Source organism: Panthera pardus, unplaced genomic scaffold (assembly GCF_024362965.1).
Source record: "Panthera pardus isolate Hobbes unplaced genomic scaffold, ASM2436296v1 HiC_scaffold_3, whole genome shotgun sequence".
In the NCBI taxonomy this organism is placed as follows: Eukaryota; Metazoa; Chordata; class Mammalia; order Carnivora; family Felidae; genus Panthera; species Panthera pardus.
In genome coordinates this window covers 60,332,654-60,357,800 of record NW_026526876.1, presented here as the reverse complement: position 1 = coordinate 60,357,800, position 25,147 = coordinate 60,332,654, and the positions used below count along the sequence as shown (strand labels likewise).

The 25,147-nt window shown below is 39.5% G+C and overlaps 1 protein-coding gene across 9 annotated transcripts in view; it reads right to left on the bottom strand.

Moving 5' to 3' along the window:
- Nucleotides 1-7,568: 7,568 nt before the first annotated feature.
- The window catches only part of RHOT1 (ras homolog family member T1), a 77,226-nt gene continuing 59,647 nt past the window's right edge, over nucleotides 7,569-25,147 (bottom strand). For 3 of the 9 annotated variants that reach the window (XM_019423870.2, XM_019423867.2, XM_019423869.2), the window contains exons 17-22: nucleotides 24,787-24,906; nucleotides 22,238-22,440; nucleotides 21,152-21,247; nucleotides 19,369-19,491; nucleotides 10,140-10,283; nucleotides 7,569-8,680 (exon numbers count right to left, since the gene is read on the bottom strand). In XM_019423870.2, the coding sequence (XP_019279415.1) occupies nucleotides 8,563-8,680; nucleotides 10,140-10,283; nucleotides 19,369-19,491; nucleotides 21,152-21,247; nucleotides 22,238-22,440; nucleotides 24,787-24,906 (804 nt within the window). In that variant the 3' untranslated portion in view covers nucleotides 7,569-8,562. Of the gene's footprint in view, nucleotides 8,681-10,139; nucleotides 10,284-17,824; nucleotides 17,936-19,368; nucleotides 19,492-21,151; nucleotides 21,248-22,237; nucleotides 22,441-24,786; nucleotides 24,907-25,147 lie in introns of all 9 variants that reach the window. The other 6 variants (XR_002073757.2, XM_019423871.2, XM_019423868.2 and 3 more) reach the window with 6 other exon arrangements.

Sequence of the window (25,147 nt, the reverse complement as noted above, 5' to 3'; positions counted from 1 at the left end):
GGCAAGATTAGTATTAGTCAATATTACAATGAGATGCCACTTTACACTCACTAGAACGTTTACAATTAAAAACACATAACAGGGGCGCCTGGGTGGCTCAGTCGGTTAAGCGGCCGACTTCGGCTCAGGTCATGATCTCACGGTCCGTGGGTTTGAGCCCCGCGTCAGGCTCTGTGCTGAAAGCTCAGAGCCTGGAGCCTGTTTCGGATTCTGTGTCTCCCTCTCCCTGACCCTCCCCCATTCATGCTCTGTCTCTCTCTGTCTCAAAAATAAATAAATGTTAAAAAAAAAAAATTAAAAAAAAAACACATAACAAGCGTTGGCGAGGATACATAGAAACTGGAACCCTCATATATTGCGGGGGTGAATGTAAAATGGTGCAGCCACTTTGGAAAATACTCAAACGGAGTTACAGATGGCCCAGCAATTCCACTCCCAGGTACATGCCCGAGTGAAGTGTGAAAACATACCTCCTCCCAAAAACTCATACAAAATGTTCATGGGAGCATTATTTATACTAGCCAAAAAATAAAGGGGTGCATGGCTGACTCGGTCAGAGCATATACTTCTTGATCTCGGGGATGTTGCGTTCAAGCACCATACCGGGCGTAGAGTTTACTTAAATAAAGTAAAAAATTAAAACTGTTAAAAAAAAGTAAAACCAATCTGAATGTTTCAACAGATAATATAAACAAAATGTGGCACATCCATACAATGAGTTATCACTCAGTCAAAAAAAGGGGAATGAAGTAACTGGTGTCACAACGCAGTGTGGACGAACCTTGAAAACATTATGCTACATGAAAAAAGCCAGTCACAAAAGACTACATATTAGACGGCTCTGCTTATAGGAAATGTCCAGAACAGGCAAACTCTGTTATTATTTTTGTAACTTATAAAGATGTCTCCAATTATTTTGAAATAAAAAGTTAAGAAAAATACAGTTCAAGGAACTCAGTGAGATCACCTAGAGGCAGGGTATAGATAGGGTAAGAAAACTCAGGACAGAACCTTGGAGTGCACCAACGGCTCTAGAAGTTCAGCAGAGGTCGAACAGCCAAGCGAGACTGAAAAAGAGAAGGTAGCCAGAAAGATAGGAAATTCAGCTATTTGTGCCACCTGCCAAGGCAACAGGGGGTTGAGGGACATTTTATTGGGTCCAGTCCTTCAGACATCCTAATCAAGACATTTCTCAGATATGCACACACACAAACTGGCTGTCGCCCAGGCCTCTCCTGCTCTCCCAGATGCAATGGTTCAGCTCTGCTCACGTGTGGGAGGACCAGAGCCTTGCCGCCCAATGGTGTTTGCTGTGGGGACGGCAGCTCTCTTATTCACCTGGGGAAAGAGGGAGGTGAAACAACCAGGGACAGATCTCAGTGAATGTGCACAACAATCCTAACATTTTATGGAGAGGGAAACAGAACGAGAAAATTCAAGTACTTTGCGCAATGGAAGTGGCAAAGTTGAGATTCAAACTCAAGGCCTTACCTCTTAAGGTCATGCTTTTATACTCCCGCACGCAGTGAATTCCCAATACCACTAAGAGATCATTTAGTTTCTAGAGCTGCTAGTCGGTGTCTCCACAAGAGTGGCAGTCACTGAGTAAAGCTGCTTCTCATGAAAGGGTTTAAATCAAGAAAATGAAGTTAGACACAAGAGACAGACATGTATCTCCCTGGGTACTCTGAGAATAGGCAAGGGACACAGCAAGCAGGGCAAAGATCTGGGACTCCGTGCACGACCAGTAAGACACAGATGGGTCAGCTACTCTGAGTTCAGTTCCTCAGTGACAGGGGAAGGGGCAATTTGCCAAGACCTGCCTAACACCTGTTTAAACCCTTTAATGGAGCCTCTAGAGAGGTTAGAAGAGACTCTCTGGACAAAACACAGGTGAGGGCAGGGGAGCCATGCTGCAAGCAGGGCAATGAAATGGGTGATGAAGACTGAGCTCCTGGATACTGGTGGCCTGGCCTTGACCCTCCCCAGACCTACAGGATATGGAGCTGGGAGGACAAGGGTTTTGGAGGAAGCATCTGCAAAGAGCCCAACAGACAGTGAGTGTTGTTAGAACTGAAAGATCTCTTTGACTAGAGTGTAGTGAAAGGTGAGAGTGCAAGTTTGGGGACAAATAAGGTCTGGGCCAGGTCTGCAGGACCCTGTCAACCACCTTAAGGTTTGAGTTTTATCACGAGAGGAAAGGAAAGACATTAGAGTTTGCTAACTTTTTAAACACGCATGCACAATTTAATCACTCTGTTGGAAAATAATTGTAACCACTGTCAACTCAGTTATCCGAGAAGAACATTATCCCCTTTTGAAGGCCGAGACTGAGTACCGAACTACTCTGTCCCCCGGTGTCCAGTGCAGGGGTTCCCAAACTGCAGCATGCATCAGAGTCCCAGGGTGGGGGGCTGTGAGCACGCACTTTGCTGAACCCCAACCCCCAAGTGTCTGAGTGAGCCAGTAGGTCTGGGGTGGGGCCTGAAGTCTATTCCTTCCAAGTCCCCGAGCACTGTGACCACACTTGGGAGAATCTGGGGGGAAAGTAAGAGATCTGCGAGGGCAGATGTGTGAAGACCCACCGAGCCGCTTAGGGTCTAGGTGGTACCCAGAAGTGGCCAGGGTGCAGGAGGCTGGAGAGGGAGGTTAGAGAAGCGGAGATAAAAAGAGTTAAGTCAGTGACAAAACACGATTCAAGGAGTTTTCCCCTCTAGTAGAGCCTCTGTTCCAAGGTACTTTTCTACTCATAAATAAAAAAAGAATATTTTTTCAAAATTAGCAGTTTAATATTAAACAAAAATCATACACAGTGCTTTTAAAAGAGTGGCTACAGGGCGCCTGGCCGGCTCAGTGGGTAGAGCATGTAACTCTTAATCTCAGGGTGGTTGAGTCCAAGCTCCACACTGGGTGTGGAGCATCCTTAAAATAAAAAAATAAAGGGGCACCTAAGTGGCTCAGTTGGCTGAGCATCCAATTCTCGATTTTGCTTCAGGTCATGATCTCACACTTTGTGAGATCAAACCCCGTGTCGGGCTCTCTGTGCTGGCAGCACGGAGCCTGCTTGGGATTCGTTCTCTGCCTCTCTCCGGCTCAAATGCTCTCAATATAAACTAAAAAAAATTTTTTTAATTAAAAAAAAAAAAAAAGCTACAGCCCTACTTCCCTCAGTTATCTATCCCTGAAATAAACCTAACCACCAAGCCTGCGCTCCTGTAAATAGACACCATCAATTACCTGGTGACAGCTACCAGACGTGAAGGCAAAATGCCTCAGAGGAACTGAAAGTCTTCCAAAGAATTCGCTTTGCCATCTTTAACCCTTCTAGTAATAGAAATGTCAAAACTGTTTTTTTTTCTTTCTTTTTAGGTCTGGTTTTTAAAACCGAACATACTGCAAACTTACCGAAGCTAAAAAATCAAGTCAAGTTGTCTAGGGCTGGCTCCTGCTGTGGAAAGAGCACTGAACTGGGAGTCTGGACACCTGCATTCCAGTCGTAGCTCAAGCACAGACTAACGGTGTGGCCCTGAATGAGTCGCTTCTACTTTCTGTGCTCAGTTTATTCTATAAAAGTATAGAGTTGAACAGATGATATCTTGGTCTATTTTACCTCTGAAATTTTAACTTCGACATCTAAAGAAATGAAAAGCATTATCATGCTGTCATGTGCACAAGATCCCCCAGAAAACTGGAGTTCAAACTACATACTCTTGTGGGATTCTTTTACCTTGCAGGTGTGATTACACAACTTCACAAAGGAAAACAAACACGGATAAAGTACCAAAGGAACGGCTCCAGGGGAGCGCTCAGAGGAAGGGAAACTGATGTTGTCTTTACCTTCCCAGGCCACACTGCCCTCCAAGATGAGCCCCAGCTCAGCCGGAGCACGGCGTTCTGAACATCATCATTAGCAAAAGTGAAACAAATCAAACACCTCCTACAATACCCTGAAGTTCTTCCTACTACTATACCTTTTCGAATTCCAAAACAATCAGGTAAATTTTTTTTTAACTACTGGTAAAAGCTGCCATGCATTTACTACTACACTTGCATCAGTTACAAAGTGTCAGTCAAATCTGGCCCACAGCCTGTTTTTTGTACAGCCCTTGAACTAAGAGAAGGTCCACATGTTTATGTAATTAAAAAAATTAAAAATATTTGTTGACAAATGAAAATGATATGAAATTCCAATTTCAGTGCCTATCAAGTTTTATTAGAATGCAGTCATGCTCATTTGTTTTGTCTATGGCTGCTTTCTTGCTATGACAGAGCACAGGAGCAGCAGAAGTCTCAAACATGTACCATCTGGCCCCTGATGGAAAAAGTTTGTGACCCATAAGTTATACTAACTACAACATGTATACCCACATCATTCTAATCAAACTTCCAAGGGTTATTCGATTATAAAGGACTTAAATGTAAACCATGAATAGGAAAATCCTGAAAAAGCAAAAAATGATCATGTGGAATTTGGAGTTTTCAATGGACAGAGATAATGCTGGCAGTGCCCTCCTGGGAGTGTGCATCCAACATACGGCTTTCAAACCCAGAATGAATGACAGCCCCTCGATCTCCCTGACTTCTGCCACTGTCTAAAAGAAGATGAGAAAATCTACAGAGCAAAACACTATCATTGGAAAATACATCCAGGAACCAGAAAGGGGCTATGAAGTTAGGAAGTGTTTCCTGATGTCAAAATCTTGCTTTCTGATAAACATGTCCATACTTTCTGAGCCAAAAATAACTGGGGGGAAATGGTCTGAATAGTCTGTGCGTGCCCTGGGAGTTTCTGAACTTGGGATGCACTAAAGAAACGTGAGATTTGTTAACTGTGATGCTCACAGGTCGAGACTTCCATAGAGCCGAGGCTCAAACAGGTTAACAGACGTTCCTTCTGACGGACTTTTGATAAACGGAGTTAAAAAGACAAGAATTACTTAAAAGCTTAGAGGTTTTAACAAGTGGGTTACTGGGGCTGTGAAATCTGGGGATCAGGGTTTCTGGAACGGTGAGGCTACCTGCCTGGAGCACTGTCATGCCATAAACATTAAATAAATTTAGTATCTTGATGTCCTATTTCGCAAGAAGTATCTAGTCCCCCGTCAGCTTCTTAAAAACACATGGACTATTAAAATTTGAAGGATAATGGCAAATAAATGTGTTAATGACAACTAGGTCACATACTCAGTTTTAAAACTTGCACATATATTCTAAAGACACTTTTATATTGCTTTTTGCTAGTACAACTCAGACAAAAGGGGCACCAAAGCTAAGACCAGTTGCGTTCACAGGGCCTATTCAGGAAAAATTGATGCTCTACCCTGGGTTTGAGCACTCACCTCTTTTCCCCCTGCTCTTCTTTATTCAGTTGCCTTCCCTCAGGTCAGAAAAATTCTCATTTCATTCAGGACTGGCTCATCAGCGGGTCTCCTCTTTGGTGTCTTCCCCTGATGGGTGATGTATTGATATGCACAGATCTCCGCAACCTTCCTACTTCTTTCACAGGCCAATATGTGTGCCCCAAACTGCTAACATCCGAACTCACTCCTACTGTAGCACTTATGAGCTCCAACAATGTGGGACATGAATCGTTTTTTGGTCAAATGTGCAAGAGAAAGACATGAATGGCAAAAGCAACAGACCCAAGAGGCGCCTGGGTGGCTCAGTCAGTTGAGCGTCCAACTTCAGCTCAGGTCACAATCTTGTGGCTCATGAGTTCGAGCCCCATGTCAGGTTCTGTGCTGGCAACTCAGAGCCTGGAGCCTGCTTCGGCTTCTGTGTCTCCCTCTCTCTCTGCCCCTCCCCCGCTCACGCTGCGTCTCTCTCAAAAATGAATAAACATCAAAAACAAAAATAAAAAACGAAGCAACAGACCCTTGATGTGCTGAGTAAGGCTACAAACCTTCACAGTGATGTTTCTTCACACGACTGCCTCACTATTCATTGAACTATTGCAGCAAGCAGCCTGAGCTGTCCGTTTAAGAGACAATGCAGTTGGTGCAAAGTGAAAGAAAGGTATTCTTTGAATCCTCAAGTTCCTATTTTCCTCATTTTCCCTTAGTGCTCTTATAGCTCCCGTCTTCTGAGAGTAAATCACGAAAGCCAGAAGAAGCCTATTACTAGATCTATTCACACACTTCCCCACATTTACTAGTCTCTAGAGTGAACGTGAAATGGAGGAAATGCATGCGTGAGCCTGTTGTTCCGGAGGAGAAACCAGGGGGCACTGCCGTGCACATCTGCCCCACCTGGACTGGCTGACAGTACCGGGAGGCTGGAGGCTCCGAGCGGGAGACGTGGCAACAACAGGGGAGACGGGGTGGCCACCAGCCTCTTTGTCAGACACTTAACCTTCAAACGAGAAAGATTGAGAGAGAAAAGCCTAAATATATCAACGTCACTTCTCACGTCTTGGCAAACCACGTTCTTTCCTCTGTTTCTCACAAACACATCAATCCATAAGGCATATCCCTTTAAAATAATATTTCAGTCTGAACAGGGAAGAACTTGGAAGCAAAGAATGGTCTCTGGAAGCCGTGTAACTGATGAAAATGTATTTGGTAAATAGGAGACTTCTGGAAATGAGGAGTCACCAGATTTTTGCTTAATTTTTCCTTTCCTCAAAAATTTTTTAAAAATTTTTAATGTTTATTTTTTGAGGGGGGGAGGGAGGGGGGAGGGAGAGAGAGAGAGAGAGAGAGAGAGAGAGAGCACACGTGCGCGCAAGAGCAAGCCAGGGAGGGACAGAGAGAGGGAGAGAGAAATCCCAAGCAGGCTCCACGCAGTCAGCACAGAGCCTGACTCAGGGCCTAAACTCACGAACCATGAGATCATGACTTGGGCTGAAATCAAGAGTTGGAGCTCAGATGACTGAGCCACCCAGGCGCCCCTTCTTTCCTCACATTTTGAGTGGAAATGGGGAGTGGGAGGGTGGGGAGGGGGAAGGGAAGTATGTAGCTAAGTATGGCACATATTATCTTACAAATGTATAGCTAGTAATTTCTGTTGTTACCAGCTCCTCAGGGAGTGTGATGTTTATTGAGAGACAGAGAGAGAGATAGGGCACAAGCAGGGGCAGGGGAGGGACAGAGAGAGAGGGAGACACAGAAACTGAAGCAGGCTCCAGGCTCCGAGCTGTCAGCACAGAGCCCAACGTGGGGCTTGAACTCACGAACTGTGACATCATGACCTGAGCTGAAGTCGGAGGCTCAACCGACTGAGCCACCCAGGCACCCCCCGGGAGTGTGATGTTTAGAGAAAATGTTCATCACAACAGCAAAGAGGAAAAAAATCCATGTTAGAGGAGCAGATAAACATGTAAGTCACAGCAGAAACCACGTTAGTTAGGTACGTGCAGGAGAAAACAACTGGCCTTCTCAGAGAACAGATTTGCCCACAACTTTAAGACAGACTTCCTCTCATATGATACAAATCATACTTGTCTTCTTTCCTCACGACTATTATCTTCTTGAACAAAAAATAATTTTCAAGGTGAGAAAGATAGAAACCAGAGGACTGCATTCACATCTGTGCAAAATATTTACTCCAGAAGACAAAAAAACTCAAGATCACGGTACACAGCAGTTATTTATTTAAATACTTGAAAAGTTCGATGATGGAAAAAAATAGGTTTATCATGAGAGTTTATATTCATTAGATTTACTTTACCATTTACAAAAGTGCTGCTTCTAGGTTATCCTAGCCAGATGGAGAACGGTATGACACATGCAGCTATTGTAAGACACTAGAACAGACACAGCCACTAGAGAATGATGTACGCACTTTGGGAAGAAATTCCATAGTAGGAATGGTGACTGTTTATTTAAACTAAAAACATTGATAATATACAAATCTTTTTTTCTCATTTGATTGAAAGGGCTATAAAATTCAACATACAGACAAAGGAAGCAACATAATCATATAGGCAACGCCTCTGCTAATTGCCAGGAACTCACTCCTTCCTTAAAGAAGCACTTCAGCACTCAGCTATGCAATTTTCTAGACTGCACGATGGCTTCAAGGCTGACCTACCATGAGTGGCTGAAGGAGAAGTGTAAGCTGACATGACTCATCTGTTTTTAAAAATGGAGAGAAAATGGCCAATTGTGCCTCGTGTTCTTTGAAGAACCCAGAGGGATCATTCTGAGTAAAATGTGAAATAAATAAGTAATCCATGAGTAAATACAATCTCTGAGCTTAGACCTAGGAGAATGAGCCAACTGAACACTAACAATACCATGTAGAAACGTCTAGAAACATCATTTCTAGAATTCAGTGTGGGAGACCATATCTTGCCTGAATATGTACATTATTTACAAAATATTCCCTTTTGGCCTCTGAAATTTAGCCATTTTAGTTTGGCTGTTAAGCTGTTTCTTTCCAATGCTAGTCAATACTGCAGTTATAACTATCATTAAAATACTCTTATGCATGAATTACAAATATTAATAAAGTAACTCTGCATGTATAAATATCTCAATATTTCTAGCAGAATTTAAAGCATACATAAATACATAAAAGTATTTGTTTTTGGTGGGGCCAGTATTTTTTTTTTTTTTTTAATCATCGCTGTTTCAACAATGCTCTGTACATTGCAAAACCCAAAACTGCAAAAACAGTAGCACCAAAACTTGCTCGAAGCCAAAACGTGGAGCTCTTGAGGTCAGCTTGTGTCACGTGCCTGTAGTTAGAAAATATAATTAATGTTCAAAACATGATTAGTATGAAAATACCAATTATATGAACAGTCTACTTTTAGGGAAGTATTAGCACACTTGTCAGGCTAATTGCATACAGTAATGCTTACCAAAATCATTTATCCATGTAGCCACATGTACATTGTTTATATCATCATTATCTTACGATATAATGTAGACATTAATAAAGACAAATGTCTTTACAACTAGCTACTATCTGGGAGTAATAAACATCTAAAATTGTGTGTTTTCTTCACATGGGAAATGGAGAACATAGACAAATCAACCTACCAGTTTTTAATACCACCACAGTCCTTCAAAATGAGAGGTAAAACTGAGATCTCACAATTTTGAGAGTCAATTTCATGGGACTTAATATACAATCTCCTGTCCCCAGGAATTGAAAGCTATCTTGTAAGCAGTTAAGCGACAAGTGACAATACTTTTCTAAGAGCATTGCTTAAAATCAACTTTGGGAACACTGAGCTCCATAAAAATTTACCAAAAAAATCCCAAAGGGGATGGGGAAGGTTTACCAGCTCACATTAATCTGGTTACTGCTGATTAAAGAAAGAAAATTTAAAAAAACAACAACAAACAAAAACAACCCTGATTATTAGACAGGCAGTGACAATGGTACCAACCAAAGGACATAATGAAACAAGATGGACTGAAAGGTAAATGACGTAAAAGAAGCCATATTGTGCATGACAAGAACAGGGACAGCCTGTACCACAAACTGAGTTTGTGAGCATGCTCAGTTAATAACACTGCTAAGCACCGTCAAGAGTCTCAAGTATGACAGCTTACCATAGAGAGGATAAAGCTTTAAAGCAAAGGCTGGAATATTTTATTCAAGCATCACTGAAGTTTGAGTTAACTGAACACAATTGAGGAGATACAGAAAATTTAGAGAATTAGGAGTTTAGAGAGGCTGTCTAGTTTAGGTTATTTTACAACTAAGTGAAACAAACAGATTTGAAGCAAAATTCAGACATCATTAAAAGACCAAGACACTGACATATGCAAAAGAGTTAAGAGCCAAGAATATCAATTGTACAAAACTACTTTGCCTCAGCAATAGTCAAAGGGTGACAATCAGATTAGTTATCACAAAATGCAACCTGCGCATCTCTAGAAACAACAGTCTGTAATACAAGCCAGAGTGCTCCATGCTTATCACCATGGCAACACAACACACAGCACTCCCATTTCTTATCCTCCCCAGTTCCTAAACAATAAAAATAAAAATCACTCCTGACATAAGTATTATTTTACAAAGCAAAGTGGTAACACAGGTTCATTCCACCTTGTGAGTTAGTTCTTCCAACAGGCAATGCTTAATTATTTATTTTAAGTTAGGGGAAGAAAATTCTTCAGTTTCAGTTTTTCCAGTTGGAAAAACTCCACCAAGGCCAACCCGCTGGTTGGGGGAAATGTTACCTGGCTTCAAGAAAAAGTGGACCATGAGATGACTCCATGAAGATGGAATCTTCTACAGAGCTGACGGCGTGCACCTGGTGAGTAATACTGCCTTCGTCGTCTGCTAACAGCATGGCACCCCACTCAGCTACCCGGGCTCTTAACCTTTTATATACACATGCACACAATTTGCAGTTCACAGCAGAGCTCACAAAAGTGGGGGACTGAAAATAACATCTCTCAATTAAACATCGCACACACAAATTGAGTCGCCACCATAATAGGATGCATCTCATGCTTTCTATATTTAAATAAATATATCCTGTAACAAATTGCCCAACTTAAAAAAAACACCTATCTATGTGTACTTTTTAAAAACACTCACGTACCAGGCAAGGAAACCTAAGGCGGTTATATACAGTGTCTATATATCCCTTAGAGGCTGGTCTTGGTTGACCCAAAACACTAAGGGAAGCCCTTGAAACCAATACCAAAAGCAGTATCTGACAGTTACGTGGTGACCGTAAGTATTCATTCAAAATGAGGCTAACAGCTATTAGTCATGAAATTTACTGAGGCTTCTAATTGCAGACTACCAACAACTGCAAACATGTATCTGTAAAAAATCAGGTCCAACATCCCAAACTCATAGACTGTAACAGACCTACGGTGAGAGTTTCAAAGTGCATAATTCCAAATCAATTAGAGATGCACAGAATTTAAAGTGAGAACACTGGCTACAAGTGCATTAGAGCTTCTGCTTCAGCTTTGGGCTCTCTGTGATTTTTTATTCATCTTTACTGATGGAGGATTAAAAAAAAAATGTTTACATTCATTTTTTAACCTGGGCAAGAGAGGGGTTAGTATTAAAGCTAGCTGCCATCATATTAAAATCAGTCACAATGATTTCTCATAAACATTTTTTCAAGTATGGAATCTGTTTTCACACAGCTCCTTTTTTTGTATTTTAAGAAAGTATTCCCTACCATTCATGACATAATATATTCTGACTTTACTGCTTGGTTTACTTTTGCATGTCAGATAGTAATTATAGTGATTATTATTTTCCCCCAACTATAGTATAGCCTCCAACAGGCAGAACAGCAGTTCATACTCCTGTATGACAAATAATATAGATACATACTCTAGATACAGCTAGTTTAAAACTTAAGGCAACTATTAACTCATAAAATATGCTTCAATGACTCCATAACGTTATAGTGGTTATTTAAGACACTTTTAGACATGAAAAGCTACTTAGACACCCACTTTATGCCTTTAGCATGTGCTTTTAACAGCTGCCCTAAGCAGGCTCTCCATCTAGGAGAAAGCATTTACACCGGATGGCACATTTGTCATTGATTAGCTGACTGACAACACCTGACTAGAGAACAGTGTGAAGATCTGAACTGTATTCCAGAGTATCAGCACTGGGCCACATTTGTCATTTCAGGTCTCAAGCGGAAACGGAGTAACGGTTTCAGAGAGCTGCTTCCTACTTCATTTCTAAACTCAAGCAAAAATAATCCTTCCACAATTCAAAAGTGTAATCCTTTCAAAATGACTCACCTAAAATATCATCTTAGAATAAATTATAATATCTTATGGCATACTTTTTCTTTCTTTTTAAAGTTTATTATTTTTTTTACCGTCAAAATACAATATATGTTCATGATAAGATACGAGGAAAATAAAAGAAGGAAGAAAAAAATCACCTAGAGTCCCATCACTTGAAGCAACTGATTAAAATTTAGGGTACTTCCTTTTAGATTTTTTTCTGTGTGCTTCTTACAGTGCTGCAAATACAATATGTATAATTTATATACTTTTACATCCTTTATATAAGGACTTTTTCATAATTCCAGAAACATCATTTTAGACAGCTTTATTATACTCCACTCCTATGGGTGGCCACCTCCACTATAAAGTGATCAATATCCTTCCATGTAAGATTTTTCTCCATATTTAGTGGTTTCCTTAAGACAGACTTCCCAAAAATTAGTATTACAGGGTCAAAAATGAGTGTGCATTTGTGTGGATAAAGATTCTTTTTAAAAATACCTACTGATGTACCAGAATCACATTTTCCTTCTCTGCGTGGAATAATTTAGTTCAGCAGTATCTCTTTTTAGAATATAAGAAATCATTACTAAATACTAGAATATAACTTAATCATTTGAAGCTTGTCAGAGCTTCAAAGTTCTTAGGTGGAAAATTCCTGCATATTGGATGCTGGCTTTCTGCTTAGAAGTGCTGAGGGCCCATATGTCAATCAGATGACAAGTGCTACTTTTTCTTTTTCTTTTTTTTTTTACGTAGGCTCCACACCCATTGTGGGCTTGAACTCACAGCCCTGAGATCAAGAGTCACACACTCCACTGGCTAAGCCAGCCAGGCCCTGCTACTTAATAAGGCAAAGAGGAGGAAAGGTTTCAAACGTCAGGCAATAAAGACTTAAATGAAGAGGTGTTTGTGTGAACAATCACATAAGGCATATAACAGAATGACCAAAATTCCTATGTATCTTTGCACAGAATGCCTTAAAGAAGGCATACAAGATACTTTTGATTCACTCTGCAATTTACTGCGTATATAAGAACATGAGGTGAAATCTTTATTGGTTCAATGTATTTAACCAATCATAAAGGGAATGTTATCAGCTGCAATATTTAGGAACAAAACAATCAAACTCTAAAGGGCTCAATGGAATTAAACCCATTCTAGCTATTCCCAAATAGGGTACTTTTAATACCGTTTTTTATAACGTGTCATGGAACTTTACATCTGGGGCATAAAAACTCTATTGCAAAGACTTAAATTAAGTCTGCAAAAACTAGAATTTAAGGAAAGGGGAGAATTCAGAAAGGTCAAGGTATCAATTAACCTTGCCTGGGATTGCAGGCTATTATGAGGTGGAAGGAAAAGTTCAGGAGAACACAGTCAAGAGCAGTAGCACTAGGAGATCTGCAGGAAGAGCAGTTCCAGCCAAGTACTTCTCAGCACTCCCATACAGCTTTTCAGAAATAAGTGTGGATTTCCTAGCTCCTGTTTTTCTCATCTCACCGTCTGATCCTTTCCAAACCCAACTCAGAGGTGTACAAATGCAGTAATATTAATGTACTTTTAGTTTCATAATTCTATCCACTTACATATCTCAAGTATGAATTTTTAAGTTAATACTTTGAAACAGCCTATTTAACTATACTGTGTGTAACCTAGTTACTAGGGTTCAGAGATATCACATATAGCTTTTTCCTAGTTGCAAAAACATATCTCAAATTGAAAACTGTACCGAGGTCACCAAAACTATAGTTAAGTGTTCTGTTTTTAAATATTTCACTCTTGGGGCGCCTGGCTGGTTCAGTCAGCTAAGCATCCAACTTCAGCTCAGGTCACGATCTTGCGGTCCATGAGTTCGAGCCCTACGTCGGGCTCTGTGCTGAGGGTTCAGAGCCTGGAGCCTACTTCAGATTCGGTGTCTCCCTCTCTCTCTGCCCCTCCCCCATGCTCACTCGCTCTCTCTAACATAAACATTAAAAATAAATAAATAAATAAAATATTTCACTTTCTTCTTAAAGTCTTCTGGGCCTCTCTGCTTTTACTCCTCTTACTGTTTTGTTTGTTTGTTTTGCCTAGTGAAGTATTTTTTACATTCATTCCTAATAATAATGCCATTACTCTTAATAACAATTTTAACAATGACAATTCTTCTAACTAGTAGGCATGAAATCTTTTAATAATATATTTCTCAAAATAGGTTAAGAAGTCAAAATATAGTATCCAACAAAGATGAACTGCAACACAAATCATAAGAAAGCTGTTAACTGAGCATGCCTAACATACTTTAGAAAAGGACATAAGTGTGCATCAATGTCAAGAAATGCTTCACCAAGCATTAGAAGAACCAAAATTTATAGATGATCGTAGATACATGGGAAACACATAATATCTACATGTTAACTCCTGACACTTAAAGATCAGAATAGGCAAACTCCACCTTGTGGCGTCCTTTAATATTCTAACAATATGGCAAAAAAATTTTAAATGTACAAGCAGTGGCTTCCTTAATGAGAATCTATAACATAAGCTCCTGTACAATTGTAAACATAAGACTATGTATCCTAATTAAAAGAAAAGCCTTTTAGGACCTTGATACAGGGGGACACAGAGGTTTCATATGAAGCTCAAATAGGACAGACTTTCTTGCATACAACATCTTACTGTAACATAATATCCTAAGCACTCTTACATTCCCAACAGAACCTCTCTAACATTAAGGAGCAACTTAGGTGATTATTAAAGCAATATGGGCAAATGTCATTAACAAATGGCTTAAAATAAATGCCACATATACCCAATTTTAAAAATGCATCATTACTCAAATACTCACTGTGAACTATGTACTTGGTCGCTAAAGTATAATGCTGCTACTAAACTCAAGAAGTAACATGAACAAATAATTTATGTGGCTAATTCAAATAATAAAATGGGATGAAAGAATCCTAAAACCAAAATTGTATCAAAGAAAATTGCACCAAAATAATAAATTATAAAATAAACAATTTTGATTACATTATAAGCTGGGAGAAGTGGGAGGATTACATTCAGAATTCTAGCTGGGACAGGGATTGAGAGAAGTTCAAAAAATGACTAAGTGACACAGACAGACAAATTGAACACCTAAAGGAAAGGACAAATTAAAGTTCACAGCACACTACAGTATAGTAACATCCTCATGCAAAGTAGGAGTCTTCTGAAGTCAGAATAATAAATACGTAATAACTAAAATCCTGGGTAGTTCAAACCAACAATCCAGCTCACTCCTACATACTCATTTTAACACTTTCAGGTTAAAAAGGTCTTTAAAAATTAAAATATAATCAGAAGGTATATTTATCCCAGTACCAATATTTGAAATGAAAGCATTGCCAAAGATTAAAATCATCTGACCACATGTTAGTCGTCTTCCAAATGTATTTAAATGCAAATAATCCCGTTATTCAGAAATTCTTCTAAAGAAAAACATAAACCTATCCAGGTCAGAAGGGTGAGACCATAGTTATCAAAGAACAAAGTTATATATCAGACACATAGTTTAACACTTTTCTCACATCTTGAAAAAAATATATATATTCGATTACGTTAAAAAGAAAAAAAATTCTTACTACTCTCTACTTAAAACAATGCAGTGTCAGTAAATAAGCTCAAAAAAAGGGGAGACAATATTTACTGGCCAAAGACAGCTAGGGAAAAAAATGGATAATTTCAGAAATGAATCTGTGGGAAGAGCCTGAATATAAATGGTTAGGCTTAATAAAGCCTCTCATGATGAGGTTACATAGCACTTCCTTTTATGGTATGAGGGGCTAAGGTTACTGAAAACATAACCAAACTTTAAGGAAAAAATTTTAATAACATAATATTTACTTAAAGGCAGGTCCCTATCTTCATCTTTATATTTTGCCCCAGCTCGCAGAGGATTCTGTCTAAAGCAGGTACTTAAGTATTTGAATAAATCACAGGGACAGGGGGAGGTGAAGGCAGAATGTGGCCTCAAACATGGACTATTTCTAGAAGTGACTTGTTTCAGCAAGCAACATGTTTACAAGCACACTAAAACAAGGCATTAATTTGAGACCAACACGTATGTACCAGAGTTTAATGAACATTTAATGAAACTTGTTGCTTGAATAAAAATTTCAAAACTACTCTCTTACAGTTCTAAACCAAACACGAGATGTGGCAGATCTCTGAAACCAAAGACTTAAGGCTCAGTGTTGAGTGACACTCCTCCTGAACTACAGTGAAAAACTCTTAGATGACTTTTACCCAATTAGTCAATCCTCCTTCTGCTTTTATAACTTTAAGATACATCTAGCACGATGAACCAATTGTGACCAACCACCAAAGGTTGCCACGACCTGAGAGATGGGAGAGAAAGGAGGTGACCCCATAACGTGTTCAGATTCTTGGTGAAAAAGGAATAGGATGTGGTGAGGGGGAGGGAAAGAGACATTTTCATTCCTCAGGTGTACGTTTTTCTTTTTCTTGCCTGGCCACAGCTTAAGACTGACGTTGCAAGCTGGTGGCCTGTAAGCACGCTTTGTTCTGATTAGTACTTTCCAAGATTCAAATTTAATTGCCATTATTTGACCAGCAGGAAATTTCACATAAAAACCCTGATTTCTAGGGTCTCACAGAATCAGAAGACCTGGCACACCCAGCCCGGACAACAACAAACGGCCCAAGCTGGGTTGTGGCTGCCTCTTTTCGCCAGGGCCTGTCACAGTCCCCGCGGCTCTTACTTCTTTTACTTGGTCACCTTTGTTCATTCACATTGCCTGTCCAGACCCATAGGCACTTAAGTTTTGGGCCTCTACCCCCACCTACCTTACCTACACCCTTTTGTAAACTAGGAGAAACTTCAGTTCAGAAGCCCTAAATGTCCACTGCACTTCCATAAAATTCCAGAAACCAGGAAGGAGCTCTCTGAAAGGTACACTGGTTTTCCTCTTTATCGTTTTCATTTATTCCATTCTTGGTTACTAGTTGTCAGTGATGTATGCTGACATTACCATTAAGTTACTTCTAGTTTGTAAGTAGATAGGACAAAATGTACTGATTTCTCTTCAAAGATCATTGTACAGAGTAATTTACTATAAAGAAGCTCATCCATTAATATACACCCAACCTATTTCATCTGGAAACTGACTAAATCAACCCAACAATAAAACTGTCACTAAAGGTGCGGACAATGTATCAATCTGCAATTATGGACACTCAAGATCTTCCAGAGTAAATAAAATAGATGGTTTGTGATTAGCAATTATTAGGAGCTAAGGCGGGTTCAACAAGAATAAGACACCAAATAGATGTCACTTCCTATTCAGGTAAAATGACTACACTAGTAGATCAGAGGCATGTGGTGGAAGTTACATATTGACTCCAAAAAAGCCCTCCGTGAAATCTCTTGTAAGATAATAAGAGAAAATGTAGACCGGATAATAAAATATTTTTAATTTACAGAACAGTCTTTCCCCAAGAATTTTAAATCCGTGTCACTGGCAAAAGAGTTCTCCAGTGGAATACTTTTGGGCTTGCTGGCTTTGGCGCCCTCTCTCTCTCTCTCTCCAAGCTCCGGGTATTCAACATTATTTTTTATCAGTAACTTGAAAGATAAGACATATCTACCGAATTTGCAAATAACACAATGCCGAGAGAGTATATATATAATGGGACAAATGACAAAAATAATGTTTGAAATGACTGAGCTAGAACAAATGGATCAAAAAGAAGAATATGACATTTAATAGAGATACATACGTATCTGTGTTTAGATTCAGAGAGTCAACTAAAAATGTCAAATACACAATTAGAGAGGAGGGGACACTGCCTTAACAGTACTTCATATTTAAAAAATCTGATTTCCATTAACCCCAAGATTAATATGCATCAACAATGGGATGGGGCTGCTAAAAAAGTTAACTCATGCAGCGGGCAGGTGCTGTCTTAACTGTGGAACAGGCCTGCCCACTGTTCTGGACTAGCCCCGTCACACCTGAGGCACTGCTCTCCATCCTCAGTGGCACCTCTTTTAAGAGGAACTCTGGAAACCTAAAGGGCTTTCAGATGAGAACAACCAGGACTGACGAGGTCACTAAACCATCTAATTTAAGAAAAGGCTGAAAGAAATGGGGATGTTCTACCTGGAGAAGAGAAAATTAGGGGAGACATGATGGCCGTCTTCAAATGTCTGAAGGATTGTTATGTTGAAGAGGGAGAATAGTCGTATGTTGTTCTAAAGGGCAGAACTAAAACTAAAGGAGAGAAAGTTATAGGGAAATCATTTTAGTTAAAAAATAAAATTAAAAAGCAAAGGCAAAAGCAAAAGCAAAAACCCTCTCCAATGAGGAAAGCCACCAGCAGATAAGCAGTACTCTCCATGGGAAGGCTTTCAGGAAGGCATTCTAATGGGAGGTTAGGCCAGATGAATTCTGGAATCTCTTCCAACTCTACTATTTCTAACACCGGAGCTCCTGAATGTTGTTTGGTTTGAACTAGCCTTGTATTTTCTCAGTCTCCATGAGAGAATCTGTGTCATTACTTTACAAGAAGCCATTCGAAGGACAGAGGCAGAACTTTACCACCGAATTAGTGTGGCGGTCCCTTCAAAGCAGTCACCCGAGATGGCTGCATTCTTATTCCAGAGCTGCTAGTGTTCAAAATATCATCGAAACTCTTTTTAGAATGCCTTCAAGATCAGTTTCTGACTCACATGAATACAGTCTCATTGTTTCATAGGCACATCTACTATTTTTGCTAGTGGACACAACCTATCCTACTCATTCGGTACCATCAGAGCCTAGCCTTTGTTGAGAGTCCAGTGCTAAACCAAAGAATGGACCCATTTCTAACCAAAATCTGTTTAGCTTCATCATCTGTTTTAATCAAGCTCAGCTCCTGATAACAGTTGAATGTCAATTTCAGAACACTCATTCATCTTCAGACACAAAACTTTACAGTAGATACAAAGTACACAGGCTCTTAAGTGTTCACAAAATGTCAATCTGAACAATGGAAGCATAACCAGAATAAGAATATACCTTCCAAGTTCATCACTCTAAAGGAATGTCCGTATCTTATATTTTTGTTTTTCTTGCCTTTTGAAAAAGCGCATTATTTTCTACGCATACTTCATGTTTTGGGCTCAATTATAAAGACCTCAAAAACTAGTTCTACTGATCCTTTTTTCTTTCCCATGATATTCCTTTGAATCCTTAAAGTTGGCTATTATCCTCAATTCCAGAAGCCATGCTCTTTCAAATAAACATTCCAGTACTTATAATAGAGAATTTTTTTTTAAACCCAAGATACTGTTTTCATTACTATGGTTTTAATTAAGTTATAGTAGTTGAGCGTAACATGCATAACATTTGGGAACAACGGGTCTGCTCCTTACCACAAAAATCCTAATCTAATTCTACAACTCTCAACCAAAAGATTGTAATCTCCCTACACATATTATCCTCTAATATGAAAAATACTTTAACTTCCTTCATGAAAAAGAAATTCAAAATCTTGTAAGTCCCCTAAAAACACTGTCACCACAGTAAGTATTTTAGTGGAAGTTAGTTGGGCATCAGTTGGCTTGTTGTCTTTGTAGTGAGTAGATGTATAATAAATAGTTATCAACTTTTTTTCTTTTGTATTTTAACAGAATGCCTGGTACCCAGTAAATAAAGTTAAGAACCTGTTAAGAACTGCAGTGAAGATTTTGTTCTTTACAGATTGCAGCAAGTCTGAGTTGAGGAAGTTCTGACAGATGCAAAATGTACACCTGTTGCAGGTGCACATACAGCGTAACCGGGCATGGCTGCGAAAACACACAGAAGGACAGGAGTTGAGTTCTTACTTACAAATATGGCACAAGTCAGGGTGTGCCAACTTAAAAAAAAAAAGATTTAGGCATAAGCAACACTAAGGAAAAGGACAGTGTGGGGCATGCTAAAGTTGTGCAGAATTCCACGTTTACCAAAAATATAATAAACAGCAATAGCTCCCTCCTCCCTCCCTAGAGAAAATCTAAGGAAAATCAGCTAACACGTTTGGCTTTTTTTGGAGGGGGGATGGAATTATTATTACAAGAGGTTTAGTGGAATAAATATGCACAGCAATAGATGGCACCCTCATGTAAATTAATAAAAAGAAAAACCGAGTAAGCCATAGCACCCACCGAAAAGACACAGTTTGCTAGCATTTAAATAACCATTCCCTTCTCCTCCTCCTCCCTCAGCATACACACATGCCTGAAAACCAGGAAGGAGAAGAGTGACAAATACACAAAAGAGTCAAAAGACGAGTATATTCAACCCTGAGGAGATATGAACAACATCGTCTTTAATTCATCAAGCACCTTGGCTCCCAAAGGAAACCAAAGTGCTTCATAAATTTCCACTTGAACAAAATATAGGGTTGATTTCATCTGCTACTAAAACACAGCAGCTGAGTATGACAGTATGAAACTCCGGGTTCAGCTTGTAAAAATCAACAATGGGTCCGATTGATTTTAGAGATGAAATTTAGGGAGACTTTCTGGCTCCTTTCTGGTTGAGTGGAGTGATACTAGTTGGTACAGGCACATGGGGCAACCTATTTCACCTCCGTCCTAACCACCAAAGTAGGGGGTCTTCAACGACCGCTCGGTGGTCAGAGCCACTCAGACACACAAAGCCATCACACCACCCTGAAGAGGCACTGGCGCAGAACCTGCTCGGAAGAGTGCCACCTGATGAATCAATGCCATCGCTTCCTGTAACACCTGAACATTTTTTTATAAAGGCTTCTCAGTCAAAGGACTGGCCCAATCTGACTTGGCTGAGCTTGTGAGATCTGATGAGACCACATGGCACGGTGGCATGGTTGTGGAGATTAGCAGCATCCCAACAATGCCTAATTCCCAACATGAAGAAAAACAAGAATTAATTTTTTTTTAAAAAACTCTTACAGACTCAAGACATTCCTTTCAAAAACCTGACTTGCGATGATGAACATCTCAAAGCTACTAAGTCGCTGCCAGCTGTCATACTGGAATCCGTCTGTTATTTTATAATTTGACTCTTCAACATACACAGGCTCCACCCACCAAAAAGGAGAGATGCAAAGTATGCTTAGCAACAGGGAGATGCTTCATGAGAAGTAGTTTGGGAGTCACCATCTAAGCAAGTGTCCCTGTATGTACATTTATCATATACACACACATACACACGCACACAAATTGCAGGAAAATGTTTTAAAGATGCAGCTCTGAAAACACTGTCACAGCTATCTACAAGATTAATATAGCGCATTTACATAGTAAAACAAAACAAAATATAAAAAACACCACTGTAATATACAGTTAGGCAATAAGCCGGACCAAGCAGTGCGTTTCTGGATAATTACTAAATGTTAATTCTGGCAAGAAAGGAGATCTGGTCATCTATAAGAAAATGTCAACAAAATCCCACAGAAGCCATAAAGAAAAAGTAACTTACAAAGCAGTTTTTAGAAAGACCCAGATTTTTCTCAAATTCTCTATCCTATCAGGGTTGCCCGTGTCTCGGGAGAGTCTGTCTCTGTAATGATCCTCTCTGTAGATAACATACACGAGAGTTTTAAAGCAAAGGTAAAACATAAATAAGGCTTTGTTTATCTTATAGTAATAGGAATGACTTGTCTTCCAATACAAATAGAATTTCAAGGGTTTGCTGCCTTTTTAAAAACGTATTAGTTAACAGAATAGCAGTTAAGTTGACTCTGACTTGAAAAATCTGCACAAATTAACACCTTCTGCAAGACTTCAGTTTATAGCCATGTTTGATTATTACTCTATTTTATATCCTAGTTTTCATAAGAAAATTATTTAGAGACTAAATTAATAATAAATAGATTAAGCTAACGTCCTGAGAAACGCACTGCCTGAAAAACTATCTTGTTACACAACAGAATTATACACACACGGTACTTGAGGAGAATGCCATTAAGAACCATGCACTTCTAAGGCAGTTAGTAAGCTATGAAGATGTCCACAGTTATGTGCTTATGCATATGCATGTATAGATATACAATAAATGTACATAAAATTCATGGCTCATTAACACTTAATGTAAAACATTTATATAGCAGGAATTCCAATCACAACTACTTTTTACAGCACTTAAAAAAGACATTATAGTCTGAACTCAAACATATCTATAATTTAATATAAATTCATATGGAAATGTTCATATGGAAATGTCCTAAAAGCATAAAGCAACATGATGCCAACCCCATTTTAATGCAGTAAGACTTTATTTTTTTAACGCTGGGATTGGGGCTGAGTTTTATTGTACTATCCTATTAAGATAGTTACAGCCTGCTTAAAAATATACAAATACTGTCAGAAGCACTGTTTATGTAATTTTATTATGGCACCCAAACCAAACTCGCATTTATTCAAATTTGTACCTTCTCAGAACAAAGTCTCTTTCTGTTGCTGAACAACTTCTATGCGACAAAAGTTTCGCCTTCATGGCTAATAATGGCATGCAATGTTATTATGAACCATGCAACATGAAAATGATGGCAGAGCAAGTACTTACGGGTACATGGCCATTGTTGTCAATTTAACGAAGATATCTTTACTGGGTGCATCAGCAGTATTGCAAGTGAAGGCTTGTGGTGGAGGCATTTTGTGTTTCCTGCAGAAATCAGCAGGTGAAATACTATAGTCTTGTTTAACTTCATGCAGGTCTGACTTTGCAGCTATGATTAAGCAAGGTATTCTGCTGTCCATGAAGTGTTGCTATGGAATAAAAAATCAAAGGCTGATGACAAATTTAAAAAATCACTAAATTTAATTAAATGTGTACTAAAAATTATCTCTGCCTAGGCAAAGCACAGCTTCAAAGAGAAAGTAAACTAAGAGGCAATGATTGGCAGTGGTCTAGAGCAGTCTCGTAGTAAGACCAGGGCCAATTCTCTTAACACTGGTAATAATACAAACCTATAACGATTCTTCAGATTCACTACAATTTGAAAAAATATATATTTTATGAAAAAGATACCATATTTTGAAATGAGAAATCCATCTAAATTCCTCTATCCTAAAGCACACTATTTTCATTTCATACATTTCTGCTTCACAGTTTGATTATTTTTTTCACTATTTTCATTTTTTATGTACTGCTAGTCCTTAAGCACATGCATTTATAAACTTTTCTGTAGCTTCAAGTTATGTTGGACATAGCCATTTAAAAACACAACACTGAGGGGCGCCTGGTGGCTCAGTCTTAAGGTTAAGCATCTGACTTCCGCTCAGGTCATGATCTCGTGGTTCATGAATTAGAGCCCCAGGTTGGGCTCTGTGTTGACAGCTTAGAGTCTGGAGCCTGCTTTGGATACTATGTCTGCCTCTCTCTCTCTGCCCCTCCCAAGCTCACACTCTGTCTCTCTCTCTCAAAAATAGGTAAAAACATTAAAAAAAAAAAACAATTAAAAATATATATATAACACTGAATCTTCCATGTTTTCAGAATTCAAAATCATTATTTTCAATAGCTGCTTAATATTCTGCTCTGTTATTTTATCTTAATTTGGTAAACCACCCTTTATTGTTAGACATCTGGATTATTTCTAGGGTTTAAAAAAAATTTTTTTTTAATGTTTATTTATTACTGAGAGACGGGGAGAGACAGAGCATGAGCATGGGAGGGGCAGAGAAAGGGGAGACAAAGAATCCAAAGCAGGCTCCAGGCTCTGAGCTGTCAGCACAGAGTCCAACACAGGGCTCGAACTCATGAACCGTCAGATAATGACCTGAGCTGAAGTCGGACACTCAACCGACTGAACCACCCAGGTGCCCCACTGGTTTGTTTTTGTAATGTTTACTTATTTTTGAGAGAGAGACAGAGAGACAGATTGCAAGCAGGGGAGGAACAGAGAGAGAGGGAGACACAGAATCCGAAGCAGACTCCAGGCTCCAGGCTCTGAGCTGTCAGCACAGAGCCCTACACAGGGCTCAAACTCACGAAACGTGAGATCATGACCTGAGCCGAAATCAGAAGCTTAACCCACTGAGCCACCCAGGCGCCCCTCTAGTTTTCTTTTTTTTATTAAAAACAATGCTATGGGGCGCCTGGGTGGCTCAGTCGGTTAAGCGGCCGACTTCGGCTAAGGTCATGATCTCGCGGTCTGTGAGTTCGAGCCCCGCGTCGGGCTCTGTGCTGACGGCTCAGAGCCTGGAGCCTGTTTCAGATTCTGTATCTCCCTCTCTCTGACCCTCCCCCGTTCATGCTTTGTCTCTCTCTGTCTCAAAAATAAATAAACGTTAAAAAAAAAATTTTTTTTAATAAAAAAATAAATAAATAAAAACAATGCTAGAATAAATTCCTTTATACATATATTTTTTACTCCTATTGCATCTTGGTGATAATCTCAAAGTGACTGAGGACTTTTCAAGCCTCTGGTTATTCCCCTTGCTCTATTATTACTATTGGTATAACAACCCATGTGCATTCCTTTTTTTTTTTTAAGATTTCATTTTTAAGTAATCTCTACACTCAACATGGGGGGCTCAAACTCACAACACTGAGATCACAAGTTGCATGCTCTATCGACTTAGCCAGCCAGGCATCCCTCCTTGCGTATTCCTAACAGCCAAGAAGACCTTCCATTAATGCGGAGGTTCTTTTTTTTTTTTTTTTTCCTCAAATGTTTTATTTATCCTTGAAAGAGACAGAGAGACAGAGCATGAGTGGGGGAGGGGCAGAGAGAGAGGGAAACACAGAATCTGAAGCAGGCTCCAGGCTCTGAGCTGTCGGCACAGAGTCCGACGCGGGACCCAAACTCACAAGCCGTGAGATCGTGACCTGCGCCGAAGTCAGACGCCCAACTGACTGAGCCAACCAGGCACCCCTAATGCAGAGGTTCTTAAGTAGGAATGCCCATCAGAGGCACATGTGGAAAAAAAATTTTATAATACACCTCAAAATGAAACCAGAACCTGTAGGGATAGGACACAAATATACGTATTTTTAAAAGCCCTGCAAGTGATTTTCTTGCATCTCCCTGGTTAGAAAAACATCACATTACAATTCCATTTAACTCCATATAAAGTTAAACTACGTTATCGACCAAAAGAACAACAAACCTTAAAAATCCTAGCACAGTATTCAAAGGATTTGGGGTTACTGACGTCATACACCAGGCACACAACATCACAAATGATCTCAGCCTCAGTTAGAAATTCCGATTCTGAGATATCATGCAACTTGTAAAAAGAGAAAGATAATAAACATTAATATCATAACAATGTTTACTTCAAGTCATGTGTTATTACCGCTTGACTTCCAAATAAGAAAGTACTAGTTAAGCATAACTTTCAGGCTGTTTTTAGAGGTGGGAAGTGTAGATAAATAAGTGGCTTCTGATTTTGTGGACTGAAAATGGTAATTAAGGTTTTACAGAAGTGAACATTTAGCTAGTGACCAATGTGTGCCAGCAAGGCCTTT